At 39.0% G+C, this 20052-nt stretch overlaps 3 protein-coding genes across 5 annotated transcripts; all 3 read left to right on the top strand.

Moving 5' to 3' along the window:
• Positions 1 to 3533: 3533 nt before the first annotated feature.
• LOC6038146 (MRN complex-interacting protein) lies at positions 3534 to 4710 on the top strand. Its single transcript, XM_001847928.2, has 2 exons — positions 3534 to 3736; positions 3798 to 4710. Exons 1-2 carry the CDS (start codon positions 3686 to 3688, stop codon positions 4707 to 4709), a joined length of 963 nt encoding a protein of 320 aa, XP_001847980.2. The 5' UTR covers positions 3534 to 3685; the 3' UTR covers position 4710.
• Positions 4711 to 8412: 3702 nt separating this feature from the next.
• LOC6038145 (probable Golgi SNAP receptor complex member 2) lies at positions 8413 to 9472 on the top strand. The gene is made up of 2 exons (XM_001847927.2): positions 8413 to 8736; positions 8795 to 9472. The coding sequence occupies exons 1-2, from the start codon at positions 8603 to 8605 to the stop codon at positions 9294 to 9296; spliced, it is 636 nt and encodes a 211-aa protein (XP_001847979.2). The 5' UTR covers positions 8413 to 8602; the 3' UTR covers positions 9297 to 9472.
• A 577-nt stretch (positions 9473 to 10049) lies between these two features.
• LOC6038144 lies at positions 10050 to 18746 on the top strand. Of its 3 annotated transcripts, none has more exons than XM_038265258.1 (7): positions 10050 to 10383; positions 10505 to 10589; positions 16849 to 17149; positions 17211 to 17908; positions 17965 to 18283; positions 18348 to 18547; positions 18612 to 18746. In XM_038265258.1, exons 3-7 carry the CDS (start codon positions 16982 to 16984, stop codon positions 18676 to 18678), a joined length of 1452 nt encoding a protein of 483 aa, XP_038121186.1. In that variant the 5' UTR covers positions 10050 to 10383; positions 10505 to 10589; positions 16849 to 16981; the 3' UTR covers positions 18679 to 18746. The 3 variants fall into 3 exon arrangements, with proteins under 3 accessions (XP_038121186.1, XP_038121185.1, XP_038121184.1); XM_038265257.1 differs by having other exon boundaries at positions 10447 to 10589; XM_038265256.1 differs by having other exon boundaries at positions 10050 to 10589.
• Positions 18747 to 20052: the final 1306 nt, after the last annotated feature.

Genomic DNA, 20052 nt, shown 5'->3' with positions numbered 1-20052 from the left:
CCCAAAGTTCATGGTAAAAAAGCGGAATTTATCGGAAAAAATTAAGTTTGAATGGCTGTATTTTGAATACGGTGTATTTAATCAAAAAAAAATTAAAGTACTTATATCGATTGCCAATTCTATTTTACATTTTAAAAAAATAGGGCAAAAAATTATAAGTACAAGATTTATTTTTTTTTTACAAACATCACTATTTATGAAAAAATATAACTCGTCGGCAAAATTTTGGTCCATACTTCTGAATGGCTTAAAAGATGTGGAGTTTTGTCTCCTGAAACAAATTAAAAAAAATGTCAATATTTAAAAAATAAGGATTTTGGGAAATTGAGTTTTTGTGAAAAAAGTAAATAAAAAAATCACCCATTTTTTTCGTGTATCTATTTTTTTCTAAACAGCCCTCATCCATACCTACAACTTTGCCCATGACACCAAATCAATAAAAAAAAATCCTTGAAAAGTTACAGATTTTCGATTATTTCCATACCATTTTTGTATGAACAGCTGTCAAAATTTTATGGGTGAACCTATGACACAAATCAGAAAACACGATTAAAAACCATTTCAGATCACTTTTTTTATAAATTGACAATACAACATTTTTTCGATGGATCAACTATGGTCTCCTTGGAACGAGCTGTCAAGTAGGACCATTTCTGTCAAGAAGGGCAAGAAGCAAAGTTTTTTTTTTTAAATTGATTTTAAAATTCATTTTAAATCCTTTGTCAGTGGCAAGAGTGTCTCAGTAAAATAAGCTTTATCGTTGTGAATAATAAGATCACAAATTTAAGCCTAATTTTAGGACCCAATTGCTCAATTCTGGAGTTTTTTTTTTTTGAAAAGGTCCAATAAACCAAATTTCCAGTTTTTGCTTTTTGGGTGTTTTTGAAACCGTCTTGAGTCAGGGGTAATAAAAAACACCCAAAAAGCAAAAACTGAAAATTTGGTTGTTTGGACCCCAGGTTTGGACCTTTTCAAAAAAAAAAAAAACTGCAGAATTATACAATTTTTGATAATATGTATTTTTGAATTTCTAAATTGTTTAATTTTTATTTTTGCTAAAGAATTCAACGATTTTTATGAAGGCTCCTCCCACTGTTAAAACTGTGGATACTTACTAAAGCTGAGTACAATGACCCTTTGTACGACCGCAAAGGTTTTAATAAGGATTTTGAAATCAATTTAAAAAAAAAAACAATAACTTCGCGGCCCTTCTTAACAGAAAAGGTCCTACCTGTAAAGCTCGTTCCAAGAGGATCATAGTTAATCCAAAATGCTGCCCTGTAATTTATTATTTTTTTGTAAACGAAACGAAACTATTGGCACTACGCCCCCGGGGCATGGCCTTCCTCTAACGTGGGATTTCTGCTCCAGCGCCTCTGACGAGACAGGAGAAACCGGGACCGACGTTTTACTTCACCATCCGATAGAAGCTCAGTGGATAAGGCGGGAATCGAACCCGCGTCTCATAGCATCATCGGGATCGGCAGCCGAAGCCGCTACCCCTGCGCCACGAGACCCACTTTTTTTGTATCAAAATGAAAAAAAAATTATCAGAAATGGTTTTAATGGTGTTTTTTACCGTTCTACATAAAAATTGACATTGAGCTTTATTAGGGTCCTAATTGTTTGGTGGCAACCGCTAAGGGAGCGTTCTTTTATTACGTAACGCGAAAAATCGGACTTTTAGACCCCCTCCCCCCCCCTCGTAACAAAATTTCCATACAAATTTTAAAAATTTTGTATGGAGCGTAACACGGCCTCCGACCCCCCCCCTCCCCCCCCCTACTGCGTTACGTAATAAAAGAACGCTCCCTAACATCTGCATAACAACGATCGTAGGCCACCGGCAAAGTGTCACCTGAAATAATTTTCATTCCAATCTCAAACCTCGTTCAATAAAAATTGTTTTATTATTGATCCTTGCACTGTAACTTGGATTTGGCCCGCACTTTTCTCTCGCACTTTTGACAACAAAATTTCCAAAAACTAGGCAACCAGCAGTTGTTTATTTACATTTCCAGTCGCAGTTTCCACCAAACTGGACATTCGCACTTTAAAATTGCGATTGACAGGTGAGCAACATCGGCTCGCTTTGATCATTTTTTGAGAGAGAGAAAATTAAAATTTCCCAAGCCAGTTTGACCAATCGCAATAGTGCGATCGATAGCAATACACTCAGCCAAAACATCTTTTAATATTCATAAGGCACACCATATAACACCCTCAGAAGTCACCTGTTTTTGAATTCATAAGATTGCCTTATAAACATGCTTGCATAAGAGTTGAATTCATAAGGTTAAGTTATGATTATCATTGACTTTGTTTATGTGAAAAAGTCATAAGAAAACCATATAACATTCAAAATGGCTATGGCGAAGAATGTAGCAAGCAGAGCAGAAGGACAATGTTCGACAGTAAATGAAAAAATGTGAGTATATTAGGAAAACATGATTTTTTGCCGAGTATTTCGTTGTCTAACAATTATTTCTTTACAGATTATTTTATCGCACCCCTCAGACTTTATTGTTTATTTTTCCGGAGGTCTCGAATGGAATTGGCAAGGGAAGAAGTATAAACCATTTGAAAATTGAAAACCTTTTCCGGTTAAATCTGTCCTGCTACCAACTGTCCATCTGATGGTCTTGCAATAGCAATTTTTCAAACTTGCTGACGACGGGTACGACGGGTACCGCGGAGTTTTGGCATCGTTCGTCATCTGGAGCGGAGTGGAGCGCGACAACAGGAATGTATTTGAACAACAAGCTCCAGAAGCGGTAGAAGTTGCGATCCGGAAAAGCCACGGTTTGTAACCTGATCACCAGATCACCGTTGGACGTACTGTGGGAAATGAAGCTCACGCAGTTGCAACATCACCATCTTCTGTACCTTTAGGCCTCTTCAGAGACATCTGCTAGAATCTCCCGGAGAAAGATCTCGGCATGAAGTTCTATAGAGTGGATCCGGTGTGACCACCAAGAACGGTTAAAGGAAACGTTGATTTGTAAGGTTTTTGTCTAATTTTGCTATATTTGATATTAATTAACTTTTTCAATATACAGGAAACCGAACATCGATTAGACCAACAAAAGCAGGCGGCCAACTCAAGTCCACATTAGTACAGTAGTAATTTAAAGACAGAGAAAATCCTTTTCATAAGATTTCCATATAAGAACAAAAAATTTCTAGCTTCACAAAATTTTAATTTTATAAGGTTTTCTTATGAACGTAACACAAATTATACATTAAATTCATAAGGTCTGCTTATGGAAAAATTATCCATTCAGTACTCCTATGTAATCTATATGGTTGCTGTATGGAAAATTTTTATATGGTATCCTTATGGCTGGTAAAGAAAATTTTGGCTGAGTGTAATTTAGTGCGAAGTCCAAGTTAGTGAGAATTGCGCAATAAAGCTCCGCATTATTTACTCACTTCTGAGTAAGTTTGGTTTCACGCTAAGAGGGTTTCACGAAAACTGAATGATTTTCAGAAGGCGTGTAGAAAGCTGACAACACTGATCAAAATAAAAATATTTCGTTTCCTACCCTTCATGTAAACAATCATTTGCAGCGCGCGTAGAAAAGTTAAAATTTAAATAATTCGAAGAATTTGAATTGTTTTTTTTTTAAATCGTGAAAAATTTAGTTTAATTTTCCGCATCTTTAATGTTCTTTTCATTCTCAAAATGCCCCAAGTGCTTCGCGTCGTTTGCTGCTTCCAATGTCGTCAGTTTCAGGTATTTTGCGTAAACTTATCAAAACATTTTTTTTAAACACAAATCTCTCAATCGGACTCAGTCGGACATCGTGAAGAAATCCAACAAGTGGACCTGCAACCGGTGCAACACGAAGCAAACCTTGCGCAAGGAGTACGGCCGCGGTTCGGGCCTCGAGTGCCGCCTGCTGGCCCAACAACTCAGCGCCAAGAGCTGCGAAACGGAGTGCCTGCTGGATCGAACGCTGGTCGAGCGGTTGCTGCAAGAGGACGACTTCGAGATCCCACCGGATGAGGGGTCGGAACGACTCGTTGAACAAACGGAGAGTCGTGGAGAGACGACAAGTAAGTGGGGATCGTTTCTAGCGAAGGAGGAGGAACCGGAAGAGGTTTTGGGACTGTTGAGTGAGAGTTGCGTGCCACAGTCGAGGACGTTTCAGAGGGCACATTTGGAACCGGCTAGGGAAGATTCTCGGGAGGGTAAGAACGTTTGGGAACCTTTAAAAAGCAGTCCAAGTTGGCAACCAAAACGAAACGATCTCGTTGAACCTCCCACAAAAATGCAATCGATTCCGTTGATGAACTTTCATCAGATGGGGAAGCAAGATAAGAAAGAGTACAAATGGGAGTCGCGCAAGAGTTTGACCAGCTCAGCCAAGGTTTCTCCGAAACCAGCGGACGAAGAGCGCATCGCAGATGAGAAACCGCAAACTCAAAGATTCTTCAGCTTCAAGCCGAAGGTTCCGACGAGTTTGAAGCGATCTCCGGAACGGGCCGAAGAAGCACGTGTTACGAAGAGTGGATCGGTTGGATCCAGCGAGGCAGAGTGTAATAAAAAGGTCAAACTCGATAAAGATAAGGATTATGAGGATAAAATCTCCTCCAACGAACGATACACAGGGAATAAAATAAGTCATCCAATAAGCAGTGTTGGTTCTGCTTCGAAGTGGAACAAATTCGTTGTGAAACATGAAGAAGACGATGGAATAATGTAACTTTGTTGTGTTAATTTTTCAATCCGAAATTCTTTCAATTCCGATTGTCTGTGAAAGTGAAATACATAAATTCAAAATATTTCCGCGAGAGATCTCTCTGTTTGAATCTCTCTTGTGATCCGCCACGTGGGTTCATCAAGAAGCTCTAACCTCGTTTTAGTGTGCAACACGCAAAACGGACATTAGGTATAAATTCCTAATTTTTAGGTATAATCGAACCTGACTGCAATAAGTTATTTTATTACTAATCGGCTATTAGTAATAAAATTACTAATATCGTTTTAGTACGGGAATTCCTATATTTTAGGTATAATTGTAGAACCAAAATACCTTAATTTTAGGTATTTTCTGGAAAAGTGAGGGGACCAAAATTACTTATATTTAGGTATAATCCAAGATGGCGGACCATGATTATTCCTTATTTCTAGGTATAAATACCTAAATTTGTGGTATTTTCTGGAAAAGTGAGGGATCCAAAATTACTGATATTCAGATATAATCCAAGATGGCGGACCATTATTATTCCTAATTTTTAGGAATAAATACCTAAATTTGAGGTATTTTCAGAAAAAGTGAGGGATCCAAAATTACTAATATTTAGGTATAATCCAAGATGGCGGACCATGATTATTCCTAATTTCTAGGTATAAATATCTAAATTTGAGGTATTTTCTGGAAAAGTGAGGGATCCAAAATTACTGATATTTAGGTATAATCCAAGATGGCGGACCATGATTATTCCTTATTTCTAGGTATAAATACCTAAATTTGAGGTATTTTCTGGAAAAGTGAGGGATCCAAAATTACTGATATTCAGGTATAATCCAAGATGGCGGACCATTATTATTCCTAATTTTTAGGAATAAATACCTAAATTTGAGGTATTTTCAGAAAAAGTGAGAGATCCAAAATTACTAATATTTAGGTATAATCCAAGATGGCGGACCATGATTATTCCTTATTTCTAAGTATATATACCTAAATTTGAGTTATTTTCTGGAAAAGTGAGGGATCCAAAATTACTGATATTTAGGTATAATCCAAGATAGCGGATCATTATTATTCCTAATTTCTAGGTATAAATACCTAAATTTGAGGTATTTTCTGGAAAAGTGAGGGATCCAAAATTACTGATATTCAGGTATAATCCAAGATGGCGGACCATTATTATTCCTAATTTTTAGGAATAAATACCTAAATTTGAGGTATTTTCAGAAAAAATGAGGGATCCAAAATTACTGATATTCAGGTATAATCAAAGATGGCGGACCATGATTATTCCAAATTTTTAGGTATAAAAACCTAAATTTGAGGTATTTTCTGGAAAAGTGAGGGATCCAAAATTACTGATAATCAGGTATAATCAAAAATGGCGGACCATTTATTCCTCATTTCTAGGCATAAATACCTAAATTTGAGGTATTTTCTATAAACGTGAGGGATCGAAAATTACTTATACTTAAGAATAATCAAAGATCAATATAGGTATTATCCAAGAGATATGCAGGCAGAAGAAAACAATGGTTTATATGATATTAATATTTTTATTTATATCAAACACAACTATTTCATAAATGTTCTCACCTAAAAATGAATATTAAAATTTAAATTATATTTTATTTTTTCAATGCATCTATATTTTTAATATTAAATTTATCTTTTTTATAAATATTTTGGTTTTTTAATGTTGTTTTAAATTTTTAATAGTTAAATATTTTAGTATTTTAATATTTCAATAATTAAATATTTAAATATTTTAATATTTTAATATTTTATTATTTTAATATTTTAATATTTTACTATTTTAATATTTTAATATTTTAATATTTTAATATTTTAATATTTTAATATTTTAATATTTTAATATTTTAATATTTTAATATTTTAATATTTTAATATTTTAATATTTTAATATTTTAATATTTTAATATTTTAATATTTTAATATTTAAATATTTTAATATTTTAATATTTTAATATTTTAATATTTTAATATATTAATATTTTAATATTTTAATATTTTTAAATTTTAATATTTTAATATTTTAATATTTTAATATTTTAATATTTTAATATTTTAATATTTTAATATTTTAATATTTTAATATTTTAATATTTTAATATTTTAATATTTTAATATTTTAGTATTTTAATATTTTAATATTTAAATATTTTAATATTTTAATATTTTCATATTTTAATATTTTAATATTTAAATATTTGGAATTTTGGAATATAAGATATTTTGGAGTAAAAGAATATTTGGAAACTAAGAAAAAAAAATTCTCTCTCTCTCTCTCTCTCTGCTCCTCTTCCCTCTAACTCTCCCACATTTTCTCCCCTCTCTCTTTACCACTCTCTCTCTCCTACTCCTACTCTCACTCTCTTTCATCTCTCTCTCTTTCTTCCTCTTGATTTGCCCCTCTCACTCCCACTTTGTCTCTCCCTCTCTCTCTCTTTTCTCCTACTTTCTCTCTCTCTCTCCCACTTTATCTCTGCCCTCTATATCACTACATTTTCTCTCTCTCTCTCTCCCCCACTCTTCCTTGTCTCTTCCCACTTTCTCTCTTCCTCTCCTCCTCCTCTCTCTCCATATATCTATCTCTCTTTCCCTTTCTCTCTCTCCATCTTTTTCACTTTCTCTCTCCTTCTCCCCCTCTCTCTCTATAACTTTATCTCTCCTTTAACTCTTCCTCTCCCTCTTCATATCCCTCTCTCTCCCGTAAATAGTTTTTTTAATTTTTATTTTTTGTATGGTTTTTGTATTTTATAATTTTTCACACATACACACACACACACATACACACACACACACACACACACACACACACACGCACACACCAACTTTAACTGCAAATTAGCACCCGTTTTGCTTCACCAACTCCCGGCGGAACAATCAACTCCTTTACGGCATTTCCGTTTTTGCCGCTGTCTTCCGTCCGATTCTCATGTTTAACCGGTGCCGCGTTTATCCGTCCACAAGGGATGGAGGAGGAAGCGTAGGTGAACTTAACGAAATGCCGCATGTTGACGGAACAGTAAACGTCCCGCCAGAAATTTCCCGGCCCGACCGGCACCTCTTTTCAGCGAAACATTCAACTTCCAGCGGATTGTTTAATCAACATCCACCTCCTCCTCGCAACATCCCTGCCAACGCCAACCAACCAACTCTGCCACGCAAACCGATTCCTTTCAATACTGCCGTTGAAGCCGACTTGAAGAACAGCCACCGGGAGCCGCATCGCCGTCGCCAGGAGTTGAATGTTCCGTCTTCTTCCTTCTACACCCGGCGTCCGTCCTCTTCCTACAACACCCGGCGTTGCATTTTCCTCTGGCGGACAATCCGAACCGCAAAATCCGCATTCCTGATTACAACCCACAACGGGCTTCGACGCAAACCGGTTCCATCCGGCAGAAAATACAACTTACCTATAATAGCAGCTGGCCAAAAACCTTCCAAAGTGCTACACAACCGGCACCGAACTGACATGTCAGATCGTGAAATTAACGCAAGTTCGAAAAAATACTTAAATTTAGTATTTTTTAAGAAGTATTCCAGTGTTCTAAAAAAATACTAAATTTCAGGAAGAAAAAAATACTAAATTTTAGGTATAATTTGACAAGCTAGAACATAAGTTCAAAAAATGCTAAAAATAAGTAATTTATACCTAACTCCGGTTTTGCGTGAACATCTGTTGACAACACAACAAGAAATCAAATTTAGAGAACTGTCAAAGCAGTAGTGATGTGTCAGGATTTCGAGAACCATCAGCCAGCAGGACTAAATTTCGTTAATTTCCCAATGATAGCGCGAAAGTTCTAGCCGTAGGCTTCAGAAAAGTGAAGTTATGAGTTTGTGTTGAGCTACCAGTGACCCACAAAGGTAGAAGAACCATGGAGGCGCTCTACTTCCAGACCAACGGTCTGATCCAGGAAACGCAGCAATGTTTCCAGCAGCTCAGCCTAGTTCGAACGGATTCCGGCGCCGTAGAAACCGACATCCAGACCAAGTTGGCCACAATTAATGCGTAAGTTAGTTTGGAATCAGATCGTGAGATACCAAATTAACCAACCATGCCATTCCAGCAACTGCGACCGGCTGGACGTTCTGCTGTACAAGGTTCCGGCGGCGCAACGGCAAAACGCCAAAATGCGCGTCGACCAGCTCAAGTACGACTTGCGGCACCTGCAGGCCGCCCTCAAGCAGTACCAGGACAAAAAGAGTCGCCGCGAGCTGGAGCAAGCGGAGCGGGAGAACCTCCTCAACAAGCGCTTCACCGCCAACTCGGAAACGTCCATCGAAATCGACTACTCGCTGCAGCACAACAATTCGATGCAGAACGCGCACCGCGGAGTGGACGAAATGCTTTGGACCGGGTCGAGCGTGCTGGACGGGCTGCGAAGTCAGCGCGAGACGTTGAAGGGTGCGCGCAAGCGGATACTGGACGTGGGAAATACGCTCGGGTTGTCCAATCAGACGATGAAGATGATAGAGCGGAGGCTGGTCGAGGACAAGTACGTGATGGTGGGCGGGATGGTCGTGACGCTGCTGATTATCGTGCTGGTCGTGTGGTATTTTGTGTTTTAGGATGAAAGTTTAAGCGATTGCTGCTAGAAAAATATTTTATCTGACCGAGCTAGCAACTATTTATCCTGTACGAGTAACTTTATCGATTGTAACTAGTGTGGCTTTGATATTTACTAAGGAACTAAGGAATGTATTGTTAAAAAGATTAAAATAAAACACTGCATAGTTAACTCAAACATGCCAAACATTCGTAATTTTCCAAAATGACATTTCCTTTGGTTTTCATTGGGTTTTAAACTCATTAACTACCTAAATGTCACAATTTAGGTTCGATTAAATCTCTGAAAATATTTTTTTTCGGGTTTCTTACAAAAGTTCTCAGATTCTTGTGCTAGGTATGTTTATTTATTTAATAAAAAATTGCAAAGAATTGAAATTACAATAATTTAAATTTCCTATTTTTTTCCCAGTCAGCTTCAACATAGGATTCAACCCTCAACTGGTAAAAAAAAAATTCCAAAATTTTCGTTTTGCCCCTGTTTTTTGTTAGTTTTCCTACAATAATTTTTAAGCATTTATTCCGAGTGAATAATGTGTGGAATTTTCGACAAAGGATGTATATGGAGGGTGGGTTGTGTGTTGGTGTGGTGACGAGCGTTTTGAAGCACATCACCTGTCGAACGTGTTAGGGTGTGCGTGCTGAGAAGAGCTTTTTGGGAGAGCGAGGCTTCAAAAGCTTCCGTTGCCTACGGCTGGCCGATGTGCTTGGCGAGTGGGGAGGGGGATTGTGGGTTGAGTGTGGTGGCGAGCGGTGGAAGTCGTAGCTGCTCTCAACTGCTGTGTTTGTGTTCGGGAGAGCCGGCGTCGGTGCAGTGATGTGTGTCGGATGCGTTACTTGATGTTGGTGCACATCTTCGTGTGTACCCGTCGGCCTTTCCACACACGGACGGGGCTGAGGCTGTATGTTGGTATACTTCCATCGTTCTGGCGGTTTTCGGCTCTGTACGTGTACACAGAGAGCCTGCTCTCAATCTAGCTTGCTTTTGCTGTGGTTAGGCTTTGCGATGGAAAACATCGGGCTAGTGTGACATAAGTATTTTAAGGTAGGCTCGTTCGTTTTTCACCATGTTTGTGTACGTAGCATAAGGTAAGTCTATTTTATCCTTCGAGGATAGAGTTTTAAATTTGTGTTATACTTTTTGCTTTACAGTTTTTAGTTTGATAACTTAAATTACTAACACCACTAACACCAAACGTTGGTTTATTAGGCGAAAAAGCATACCTTGGTGATTTAAAAGTATCTTATAACTAGAGAGGAAGCCAGCGTGTTTTATGCAACACTGGGAACCCTGGGTGAGTCTGCTCTATGTTGACATGTATATGTGAGTTGAGTGATGCGGGTGCATGATAAGTTGCGAAGAGTCATTTGTGAGTTTCCACAATTTAGTGAACTCTATCATTTGGCTCATGTATGGATGGAAGCATGAATGGATTTAATTTTATAAATTTTTTATTGACCAAATTATTGTAATGTATCTATTTTAACTTATTTATTTATTTAAATCTATCTATTTACTTAAATTTATCTTTGGATGTATCTTATATTTTACATATTTTCCCTCACTTTCCCTCTTCTTTTTTTCTTTCCTTCTTTCAAGTCGCGTAAATAATAATATACCGGTCGTTAAACGAGAATGTCTAACTCGAGTTCATGCGTCGTTTTTACGGATTCGTTCTCCTCTTACTCTGATCTTATTTTTCCGATAATTATAAATATAACGTAAAAGATAAAACTACCTATAACGACTTTGGCTTAAAAATGTACCATTCGTGATAGTGTCACTTTATTATTAACTGCTCGAAACGAAATTTTCAGTTACTATTGTTCGTAATTTTGTCGGTCTCGTAGATCACTATTTTCGGAACATTTTATCATAAAATCCTGCAACACGATGAAATCATTGTAAACCTCACTTTAAAATTTTAATATAATTTAGTCGGAAACCACAAAAAAAATACAATTTAATACATTGCTTAAATAGTAAAAGGAGGGAAAAGCCCTTCTCACAGCGTCGTTGCTCGGAAGGCACGCCGACGGGGGAATGAATGATAATTTGGCACCGCGTTCGAATTAAAACTATTTCTAAATCATTGATTGTGTGTCTTACAGCAGCCGGCTGCCTAAGACCTATAAATTTACAACTGATAAACAAATTACTTATGGTCGCATCACCTACCACGGTGAATCCTGACCTCATACCCATCTTACTAACCCCTCAAAACTCATGTGATACTTTGTCGGAGACGCAGTCGATTTGGCGGTCCCATCACTCAAGTATCGGACTAACATTCCCATCCACTTCCCCGTGTCTTACCACTGGTCGTGGCCGGCGTCGGTATTGATCAGCACGATAGGGGCCTTTGAAAATTGCGAAGGGGTGATGATTGGTTCCTACTTTTCATCTGTGGTCCACGGAGCAATGATTGGGGGTCCTGGTCAATAACGAAGTAGCAGCTACGGGTAGACACCAATGCTATGCTATGCTAATAATTTTTAAGCATTTATTCATGCAAAGATTTGCAAGGTCACATAAAAAAAGTAAATTGACCCAAGCATTAAAAAAATCAAATTAAAAAATCAACGAATAGTTAATTCTAAAAAATAAAAAATAAAAAAATTGAAATTCCAAAATTATTTAAAACCAACAAAGAAATTATAACAAGAGTCAATTCAAAAGTCAAGAATTTTTAAAAATTTAATTCTGCAGAATTTAGAATTCAAAAATACAACAATAACAAATTGAAAAATGTTTAAAAAAAAAAAACATGAAATAAAATTGGCAATGTTCATATTCCAAAATTTAAAAAAAAATCAAGAGTTCCAACATTCTTAAATTCTTAAATTCATAAATTCTTAAATTCTTAAATTCTTAAATTCTTAAATTCTTAAATTATTAAATTCTTAAATTCTTAAATTCTTAAATTATTTAATATTTGTTAAAGTTGTTAAATTTGTTAAATTTATTAAATTTGTAAAATTTGTTAAATTTGCTAAATTTTTAAATTTGCTTGAAAAAAAAACATTTATTAAAATTTGTACCAGCCCTATACAATTTGTTAAATTTAAAAAAATGTAAAATTTGTAACATTTGTAAAAATTGTAAAACTTGTAAATTTGTAAAATTTGATTTTTATTTTTTTTTTCAAATTTGTAGAATTTTTTATTTTTTTTAAACCTGTATGATTTGTTAAATTTGCTAAATTTGTTTGTAAAACTCATTTGTATTTTTTTTTTTGTAAATTTTCCTTAAAATTTGCAAAATATTATAAAATTTGTAAAGTTGTAAAATATGCTTGAAAATATGTAAATAGATTTGGTAATCTATATATATATATATATATATATATATATATATATATATATATATATATATATATATATATATATATATATATATATATATATATATATATATATATATATATATATATATCGAGAAATTAAAAGTGCAACATGGAGTTAAACTTTCTGTCAAGCTGCTGTGAAGGATTCCATGACAGCTGAGAAAGTTTCACTCCATGTTACCGGCTCACATCTCTCTTTTTAATTTCTCGATAGAAAATTTCGACGGTTTTGTTCGAACGCGAATCAGTTCAATACGGAACGTCGGATCGAGGTGCTCTTTGTTGCGTTGGGTTCCTGTAAGTCCAAGGAAGGGGTTTTTTTTTTGTTCATAACTTATTTTTATTAGGTCCTTTTAGGTGCTGTGACCAGGTTAGGACCGAGGATCAAAAGTACAAAAAATAATAAAAGAAAAAAAAACCGGAACTGATCTAGATTATCATTTTCTCGTGCCATGTGTCAGCAAGTGTGCGATCACGTCAATCTGTTCCTCGGGTGTCTTGCACTGCCTCAAGCGACCTCTGTATTCTCTGTAAATGGACCACAGCTCCGACTCGCTGTACAGCTTCGGTTCGCCTTGATCCGCCTTCGGGGTTGCACCGGCGCCGGCGCCAGTATTATCTGGACTTCTTCCTGCGGGACGAGGATGTTTTTCTTCCGTCCCGACGGACGGCACCGCTCCAGGTAGCGGAGGAAAATCCGCCGCGGTCAACGTGGCTCCTGCCGGAGTCTGTTTGTCCATCTTCCATGCTGGCGGCTTTGGCTTGGACGCCTGCTGCCTCGACTGGATGAACTGCGCACGTTTGGGACAGCTGCGGTCCAGACCCTCATGAGATCCAGAGCAGTTGACACACCTCTTGGCTTCCGTTTCTTCTGCTTTGCACTTTTCCGTGCTGTGGGCACCCCCACAGCTGCTGCACCTGGGCTTGAGATGGCAGTTACTGGTTCCGTGACCAAACTGCAAGCAGTTCTTGCACTGGGTCACGTGCGGTTCTTTGTTCCGGTAGGCCACCCACCGGACGACGACTGGTCCCACTTTCTTTACCTTGCTACTCAACTCCTTCAGACTGGTATGCCCCTTGGGGAAGAGCACGATGAAAGGCGTCTCATCGATGGCGGGAAGCTGCTGCTTCCGCCTGATGGCGTGTACTGCCAAGACGTCCAGCTGATGTTCCGTCTTGAGTAGCTCCTTGACGTAATCCGGTTCCGCGTTCGGGAGACCTCGCATTACTACCCGGTGCGGTCTCGCGCTGCGCTTTCCGTGCGTATAGAACTGCACCTTGTTCTTCTTCAGGTGAGCTTGCACCGTGTCGATGTCGTCGCTCGAGAAGCACGTAATTTTGGTGCCGAACCGCGTCAGTTTGTGTTCCGGCTGGACATCACATGTCGACATCACCTTCGCAAGGCGGGCGAAACTCGTTCCTTTCACCACCAGCGGCGGCTGCTTCTTCTCCCCGGCCGACTTGCCGGTTGCTGGTACCACGGGGGTGGTTTTTTCGAATCTATGACATTTCCCCGAAACCCATATTACCGAAGGGACATTTCCCCGAATGCCACTTCCCCGAAAAGACACTTCCCCTAATAGTCATTTCCCCGAATTCCATTTACCTGAATTTTCCATTTCCCCTAATCGTCCACATCCCCGAATGCCATTTTCCCGAATGGGCCACAATCCCGAATGCCACTTACCCGATTAGTCGTATCCCTGAATAGTCATTTCCCTGAATGCCATTTCCCCGAACGCGGTCAAGCGGAAATGCCCGGTGCCCCGGAGCGCGCGCGCTCCTGGGCACCGGGCATTTCCGCTTGACCGCGTTCGGGGAAATAGCATTTTAAGAAAAAAATTGATGGCAATTTTTAACACATCAAACTACTTATAATATTTTTGAAAGGTTCGTATTGGCCTTGAATGATCAACTTTCTTTTGGCTTCATTCAGAACAGACGTAGCATTTTAGGGGGAAGGGGTGTTGAAAGGTTTGATAATATTCATTCAAATACAATGAATATTGTTACAGACTTTTTTATATATTCTCAAAACAAATACTTTTTTCTTATAGATATGATAATAACAATGCAATAGAAGTTTTGTTTTCTTTTATGATTCAAAAAACATACCGTGCGATTTTCGTAGTACAGAACCCCGTTCACACTGATCATTTAATTCACATTGCTGGTTTAGGATTTGGCGAAGAGTATAATCATCATAAACTCTAAATAAAATTTGTACCAGCCTTATGTACCTATTTGTTCGATTTTTGGGTTCTTGAACAAAATTCGAAAAAAGACAAATTTCTCAAAAACAACATCTAGGTAATTATGCGGTTGAATACAAATGTTAATTGAACAAAAAAAAAATCTAGTACAGTCCAGACTCGATTATCCGAAGGCCTCGGAAAAAATTCACTTAGGATAATCGAAACTTCGGATTAAAACTTTTAAATCCAAGATGGCGGCCAATATGGCGGTGTTGAAATATTGAAAAAATGCATTGTATTATTTAATAGGCAATCAACTATTCAAATTTGACTAAAATGGGGTTGCAGAACTCAAATTTTATGTTTAAAACAAGAAAAAGAAAAAACAAAAAAAATTTTGTTCGTAATTCGATTATCCGAAGTCCCATACAAACCTTCGGATAATCGAAACTTCGGATAATCGAATCTGGACTGTAATTGGGTCCTAAAATGAAAATTAAATTTGTGATATTATTGTTCACAACGATAAAGCTTTTTTTCTAAGTACAATGACCCTTTGAACGACCGCAAAGGATTTAAAATGGATTTTTAATTCAATTTAAAAAAAAATTACTTCACGGCCCTTCTTGGTAGAAAAGCTCCTACTTGACAGCTCGTTCCAAGGGGACCATAGTTGATCCATCGAAAAAATGTTGTCTTGTCAATAACTTTTTTTTCATAAAAATAAAAAAAAACGTTATCAGAAATGGTTTTTAATCGTGTTTACCGTTGTTCATAAAAAAATACAAAGGGCTTTACTACCCAATTTACAACATTTAATCAACAGCATACCCGAAAAAGCTGTTTGTTCGGTAAAATCGAGAAAGAAAATAACTGTTAGTCATGGAAAAAGGCTTGAGCGAAAATGATGATTAGGATTAGGATGATATGAAAAATCGGCAAAATTTAAATTTAAATAAACAGCAACTGGCGTAAGTGTCACTTCGGGGAAACGGCATTCGGGGAAATGGCCGATTAGGGGAAATGGCATTCGGGGATATAGCCGATTAGGGGAAATGATATTCGGGGAAATGGCATTCGGGGATGTGGCTGATTAGGGGAAGTGGTATTCGGGAATGTGGTCAATTAGGGGATATGATTTTCGGGGAAATGGCATTCGGGGAAATGTCATTCGGGGAAATGAGCTAGACCCGTTTTTTCTGCTGCTGGGTTCGCATTGTTGTTGTTGTTGCTCTCCTCCGCTAGCGGGCTGAACTTGTTGTTGCTGAGCAGTTTCTCCACATCGCCGTCGTTGCCGCCATCGCAGACGTTGATTTCCTCCTTAGCCTTCCTGCGGCGAACCTTGACCACGGGACGAAATTCGCCCCCGTCCTCTCCTCCTCCTTCGGAGTCTTCCACCTCCATGCCCGTCGCCGCCTGCGTCTTGGGTTGAAACCCGTCCGGTTTCTCCCACACACTTTTCCTCAAGGCCGCGTTCCAGTAGAACGTCCTTCCATTCTCAGCCCTGTGCTCCGTCCACTCACTCTCCACCGTCGCGGCCGCCGCCATGGCCGTCGGCGAAAGTTAACAAAACACCGTCAAAAACGCGCTAAGCTAGCTCGAAAGACGACCAAACCCAACGAAAGTTGAACAGGGAGTGTCCAAGGAAGGGTTATATGCTGAAAAATTGCCACTTTGGCAACTCTGAGACCGATTCCGGAGCATCTGCAGATTGTATGGGAAAAATTGCGTTAAATCAATTTTGATTACAGAAGGCTGAATAAGCAAACACGCTATCGAGAAATTAAAAAGAGAGATGTGAGCCGGTAACATGTAGTGAAATTTTCGCAGCTGTCATGGAAAACTTCACAGCAGCTTGACAGAAAGTTTAACTCCATGTTGCACTTTTAACCCACCGGAGGTCGCGTACGTGTACTTTGTACACAGTTTGTAAGGGCACTTGTAAGAATGGCGAAAACACGCGACTTCCCGAAGGTCTCGATACAAGCAATTTTACACATTGTATTCAACAGGTGTCCTTTCGATTCCCTACGCGCCATGCGCGTCAGATTACCATAGCAACGGATTTCCTCAAACAAATCGACAGTAATCATTAGTGTCGGCTTAAAAAATTCTCCAATCGAAAAATTTGCCACGGCCACGCAAATGAACCTGGACCGCTTCACGCTAATCTCCAACGGAGTTGTGGAGTTTAAGTCCACGTGGCGAACGGCAGGCGAAAAGCCTGACCTTGTGGACAGTTGCACTGGCACCGAAGCGCCGGCACCGCAGATCGACGCCTCGACGGATGCCGCCGAGCGGAAGGACGCCGGGGTTAAAGTTTTGCTGTGCAAAGTTTTGGGTACTTTTAGCTGATCTAGTTTTTCGTTTGTAGACTCAAACGGGAGGATCTCCGCGCCATTCCAACGCCACGTGCGACGATGCCAAGCTGTCCGCCTGGTTGCGTAAGGTTTGTCCACTGGTCGAGGAAGAGTTGTCGTACGGAATTACGGATCTACCGGACGCAAACGATAACTTTAGCGATTCGTCGGGTAGACTGTTGATCCGGAAGCATCAGGAACTCACTATGAGGAAATTGAACCCAGAACTGGAGAACGGTCAAAAGTTGAACATGGGAGCGGCGGCTTGGCTGTCGATTCGTACTAGGGATGCTCCGTTGCTGGTTTTGTCCTGCGGATCGCATCACGAGGCATGGTGCGAGCATACGTTTGCTTCAATAACAGCTTTTACGCCGAAACGTGACGCTTACGGATCGGTCCAGTGGGTTGAGCTTAGCAGCAGTCCCGTGAAGGCCTGCATCGAGACGCTCGAGACGAATCCTTTCAACAAGGACATATTTGCTGGGGGAACCGTTTCCGGCGATGTCTACATCTGGCAGTACGAACTTAACTTCAGGCATGAGCAGAATTCTTTTACGGAAATTTTCTCCGAGACCACCGACTTTGGAAAGGTCGTCGACATGGCCTGGATCAGGTCGAACCCAATGACCAAAGATTTTGGACTGTTGTCTTGCCACAGCGATGCAACCGTGATTCTATGGAAGATTGGCAAGCACGTCGGAAAGGATAAAACGTAAAATACGAAGAATAAGCCAATCTATCAATTTCAAAGACAACTTTCTTTCACAGATTCCGCATTTCGACCTCAACATCATCCCGTAAAGCGTTGATTCTAACGCAGATTTTAGCCATTTCCAACTCGGAATTCGTGGTAGGTTCCGTCGATGGCAGCATGCTGCTCTGCTCCATGACCCAGTTGATACCCATCGGATCTGCAAACAACGGCTCCTCTTCTAAGAAAAGCTACTTTGCACCGTCAATCACCGAGCTCAAGCCGCACTCCTTCGCGGTGACCACGTTGCTCAAGCTGGAGAACGACCGCCAGCAGTTCCTGATCAGCTGCGATCTCACCGGCGAGGTGTACTTCCACGATGTCACCGATGCGATCGTAATGTTACAGCAAACTTACGCAGCTTTTTCGTTACTTAAATTTTCAAAAAACCCAATTGCAGAACACAACACCCACGCTGGTCATCAAGATGCCACTGCCGTTTAAGAATCGGATAATCTGCACCGACGACATGCGGTTCATTCTGAGTCCGAACACGGACGGTGTGCTGGAGATTTACAATATCGATAGCGGATCGCAGGATGTGGTTGAATGTGGCGGCATGAAGGGACGGCCCGGCTTAATACGGGCTAGCGCGAATGGGTAAGATATTAGTTTTGAAAAGTTCAAGATGACAATTTAATAAAAACTTTAATTTTATCAACAGGAAATGGCTAATTACAGGACCATATAATGGAAGTTTCATATTGTATTCCGTGGAAAAAGATTGTTAATTTTTTTTTGCAGCTCTGCCTTTGCAATTTATTTTATTTTATCATTGAATAGAGGAAATAAACCCATTTTAAGCCTAATAAGCGGTCGTGTTTGAATGATGCTGGATAATCTGGAGAGTTCCTTGAAATTTACTAAAACCAAATATACCAACGAGTAGAGCAACTTTTTGTGAACATTTCTGTTTATTTTCACTTTTACTAAAAGTTATTCTATTCCTTTTACAAGCATTTAAAAAAATATTTCCAAAATGTATTCTTATCATACGAATGCATTGGACCACGTCCATTTTCCTATTTTCAGCTTAGTTTTTGTTTACTTCCAGCGCTCTTTTGGGTCTGCTTAGTGCTTTCAAAATTGATGATATTTTAAGCGAACACTCACGAAATGTAGCATTTATAGAGAAAATTTTCTGGCATCACACTGGCTCACTCCAACAGGCGCTGCTGGTGGTGTTGGTGACCACCCTTTGTTCTTTATTTGCCTTCGCTTTTCGCTCGGGTTTCTTCAGCCTTCGATTGGAATGTGTATTCAAAATTGAAACGTCAAACGACTAGGCGCGTTTGTTTTTTTGATGGTGCTTGCTAATTATTTACATGTTTCGGGATTATTTTTCAAGTGAGTGACTAACTAATGTCATAGAATAGAGAAAGATAGAATTGCCACTCATTTACCGACCGGGGGACAAAACTGTGCTGCCTAACTGATGCCAGCGGCGAAACGGGGAACTACAACACCCTGCGCATAATACTGTCAAGAATGTGGAGAACTGGTTGGCACATATATATTATTCATTAAAAATGTAAAATGATTTAAAAAACATGGAAAACAAATCAAAACAATTATGAAAATTCAAGATAAGTGCATCCCTTAACTAGGATATTTTGCTTTAAATAAGATTAAATGATTTTTATTTCGCATCAGCATTTTTTTTTTCTAAATTTCAAGATTATGCCAAATAAGTTGACACCCGTTTTCACTTCTCCAAGACATCTGTTTTGTCATGTTGACATTTCGCTGTCGCTGTCAAACCAAGTAAAGAATCGGAAGAGGAAATGACTATTTTGCCGTTCGGAGTGAAGAAAAGTGGTCGTGGTGTTCCAGCAAAGACTTAAACCGCAATTTGCGCCTAATCCTAACGTTCTACCACCTTCACTAGTCTCGTCTTTTCATCCGGCTTCCAAGCACCATTTCACATTTTTGATTGCCAACTGAACGTCAACAAGCCTTTTTCCATCTGTCACTGTCAAACAAAACGCACCCTCCAGAATGCACAGGGCAGTTCCATCAAAGTGCACAGTGCGCATTTCGACTGAAGTTCCCCGTTTCGAGCAGTGGTGGCGCTGTCGGCAGTGTCGCTTGACGTTTACAAGGGG

The sequence above is a fragment of the Culex quinquefasciatus genome, chromosome 3 (genome assembly GCF_015732765.1).
Source record: "Culex quinquefasciatus strain JHB chromosome 3, VPISU_Cqui_1.0_pri_paternal, whole genome shotgun sequence".
NCBI lineage: Eukaryota > Metazoa > Arthropoda > Insecta > Diptera > Culicidae > Culex > Culex quinquefasciatus.
The sequence above is the reverse complement of the archived record's forward strand: the minus strand, read 5'-3'. Positions and strand labels throughout refer to the sequence as shown.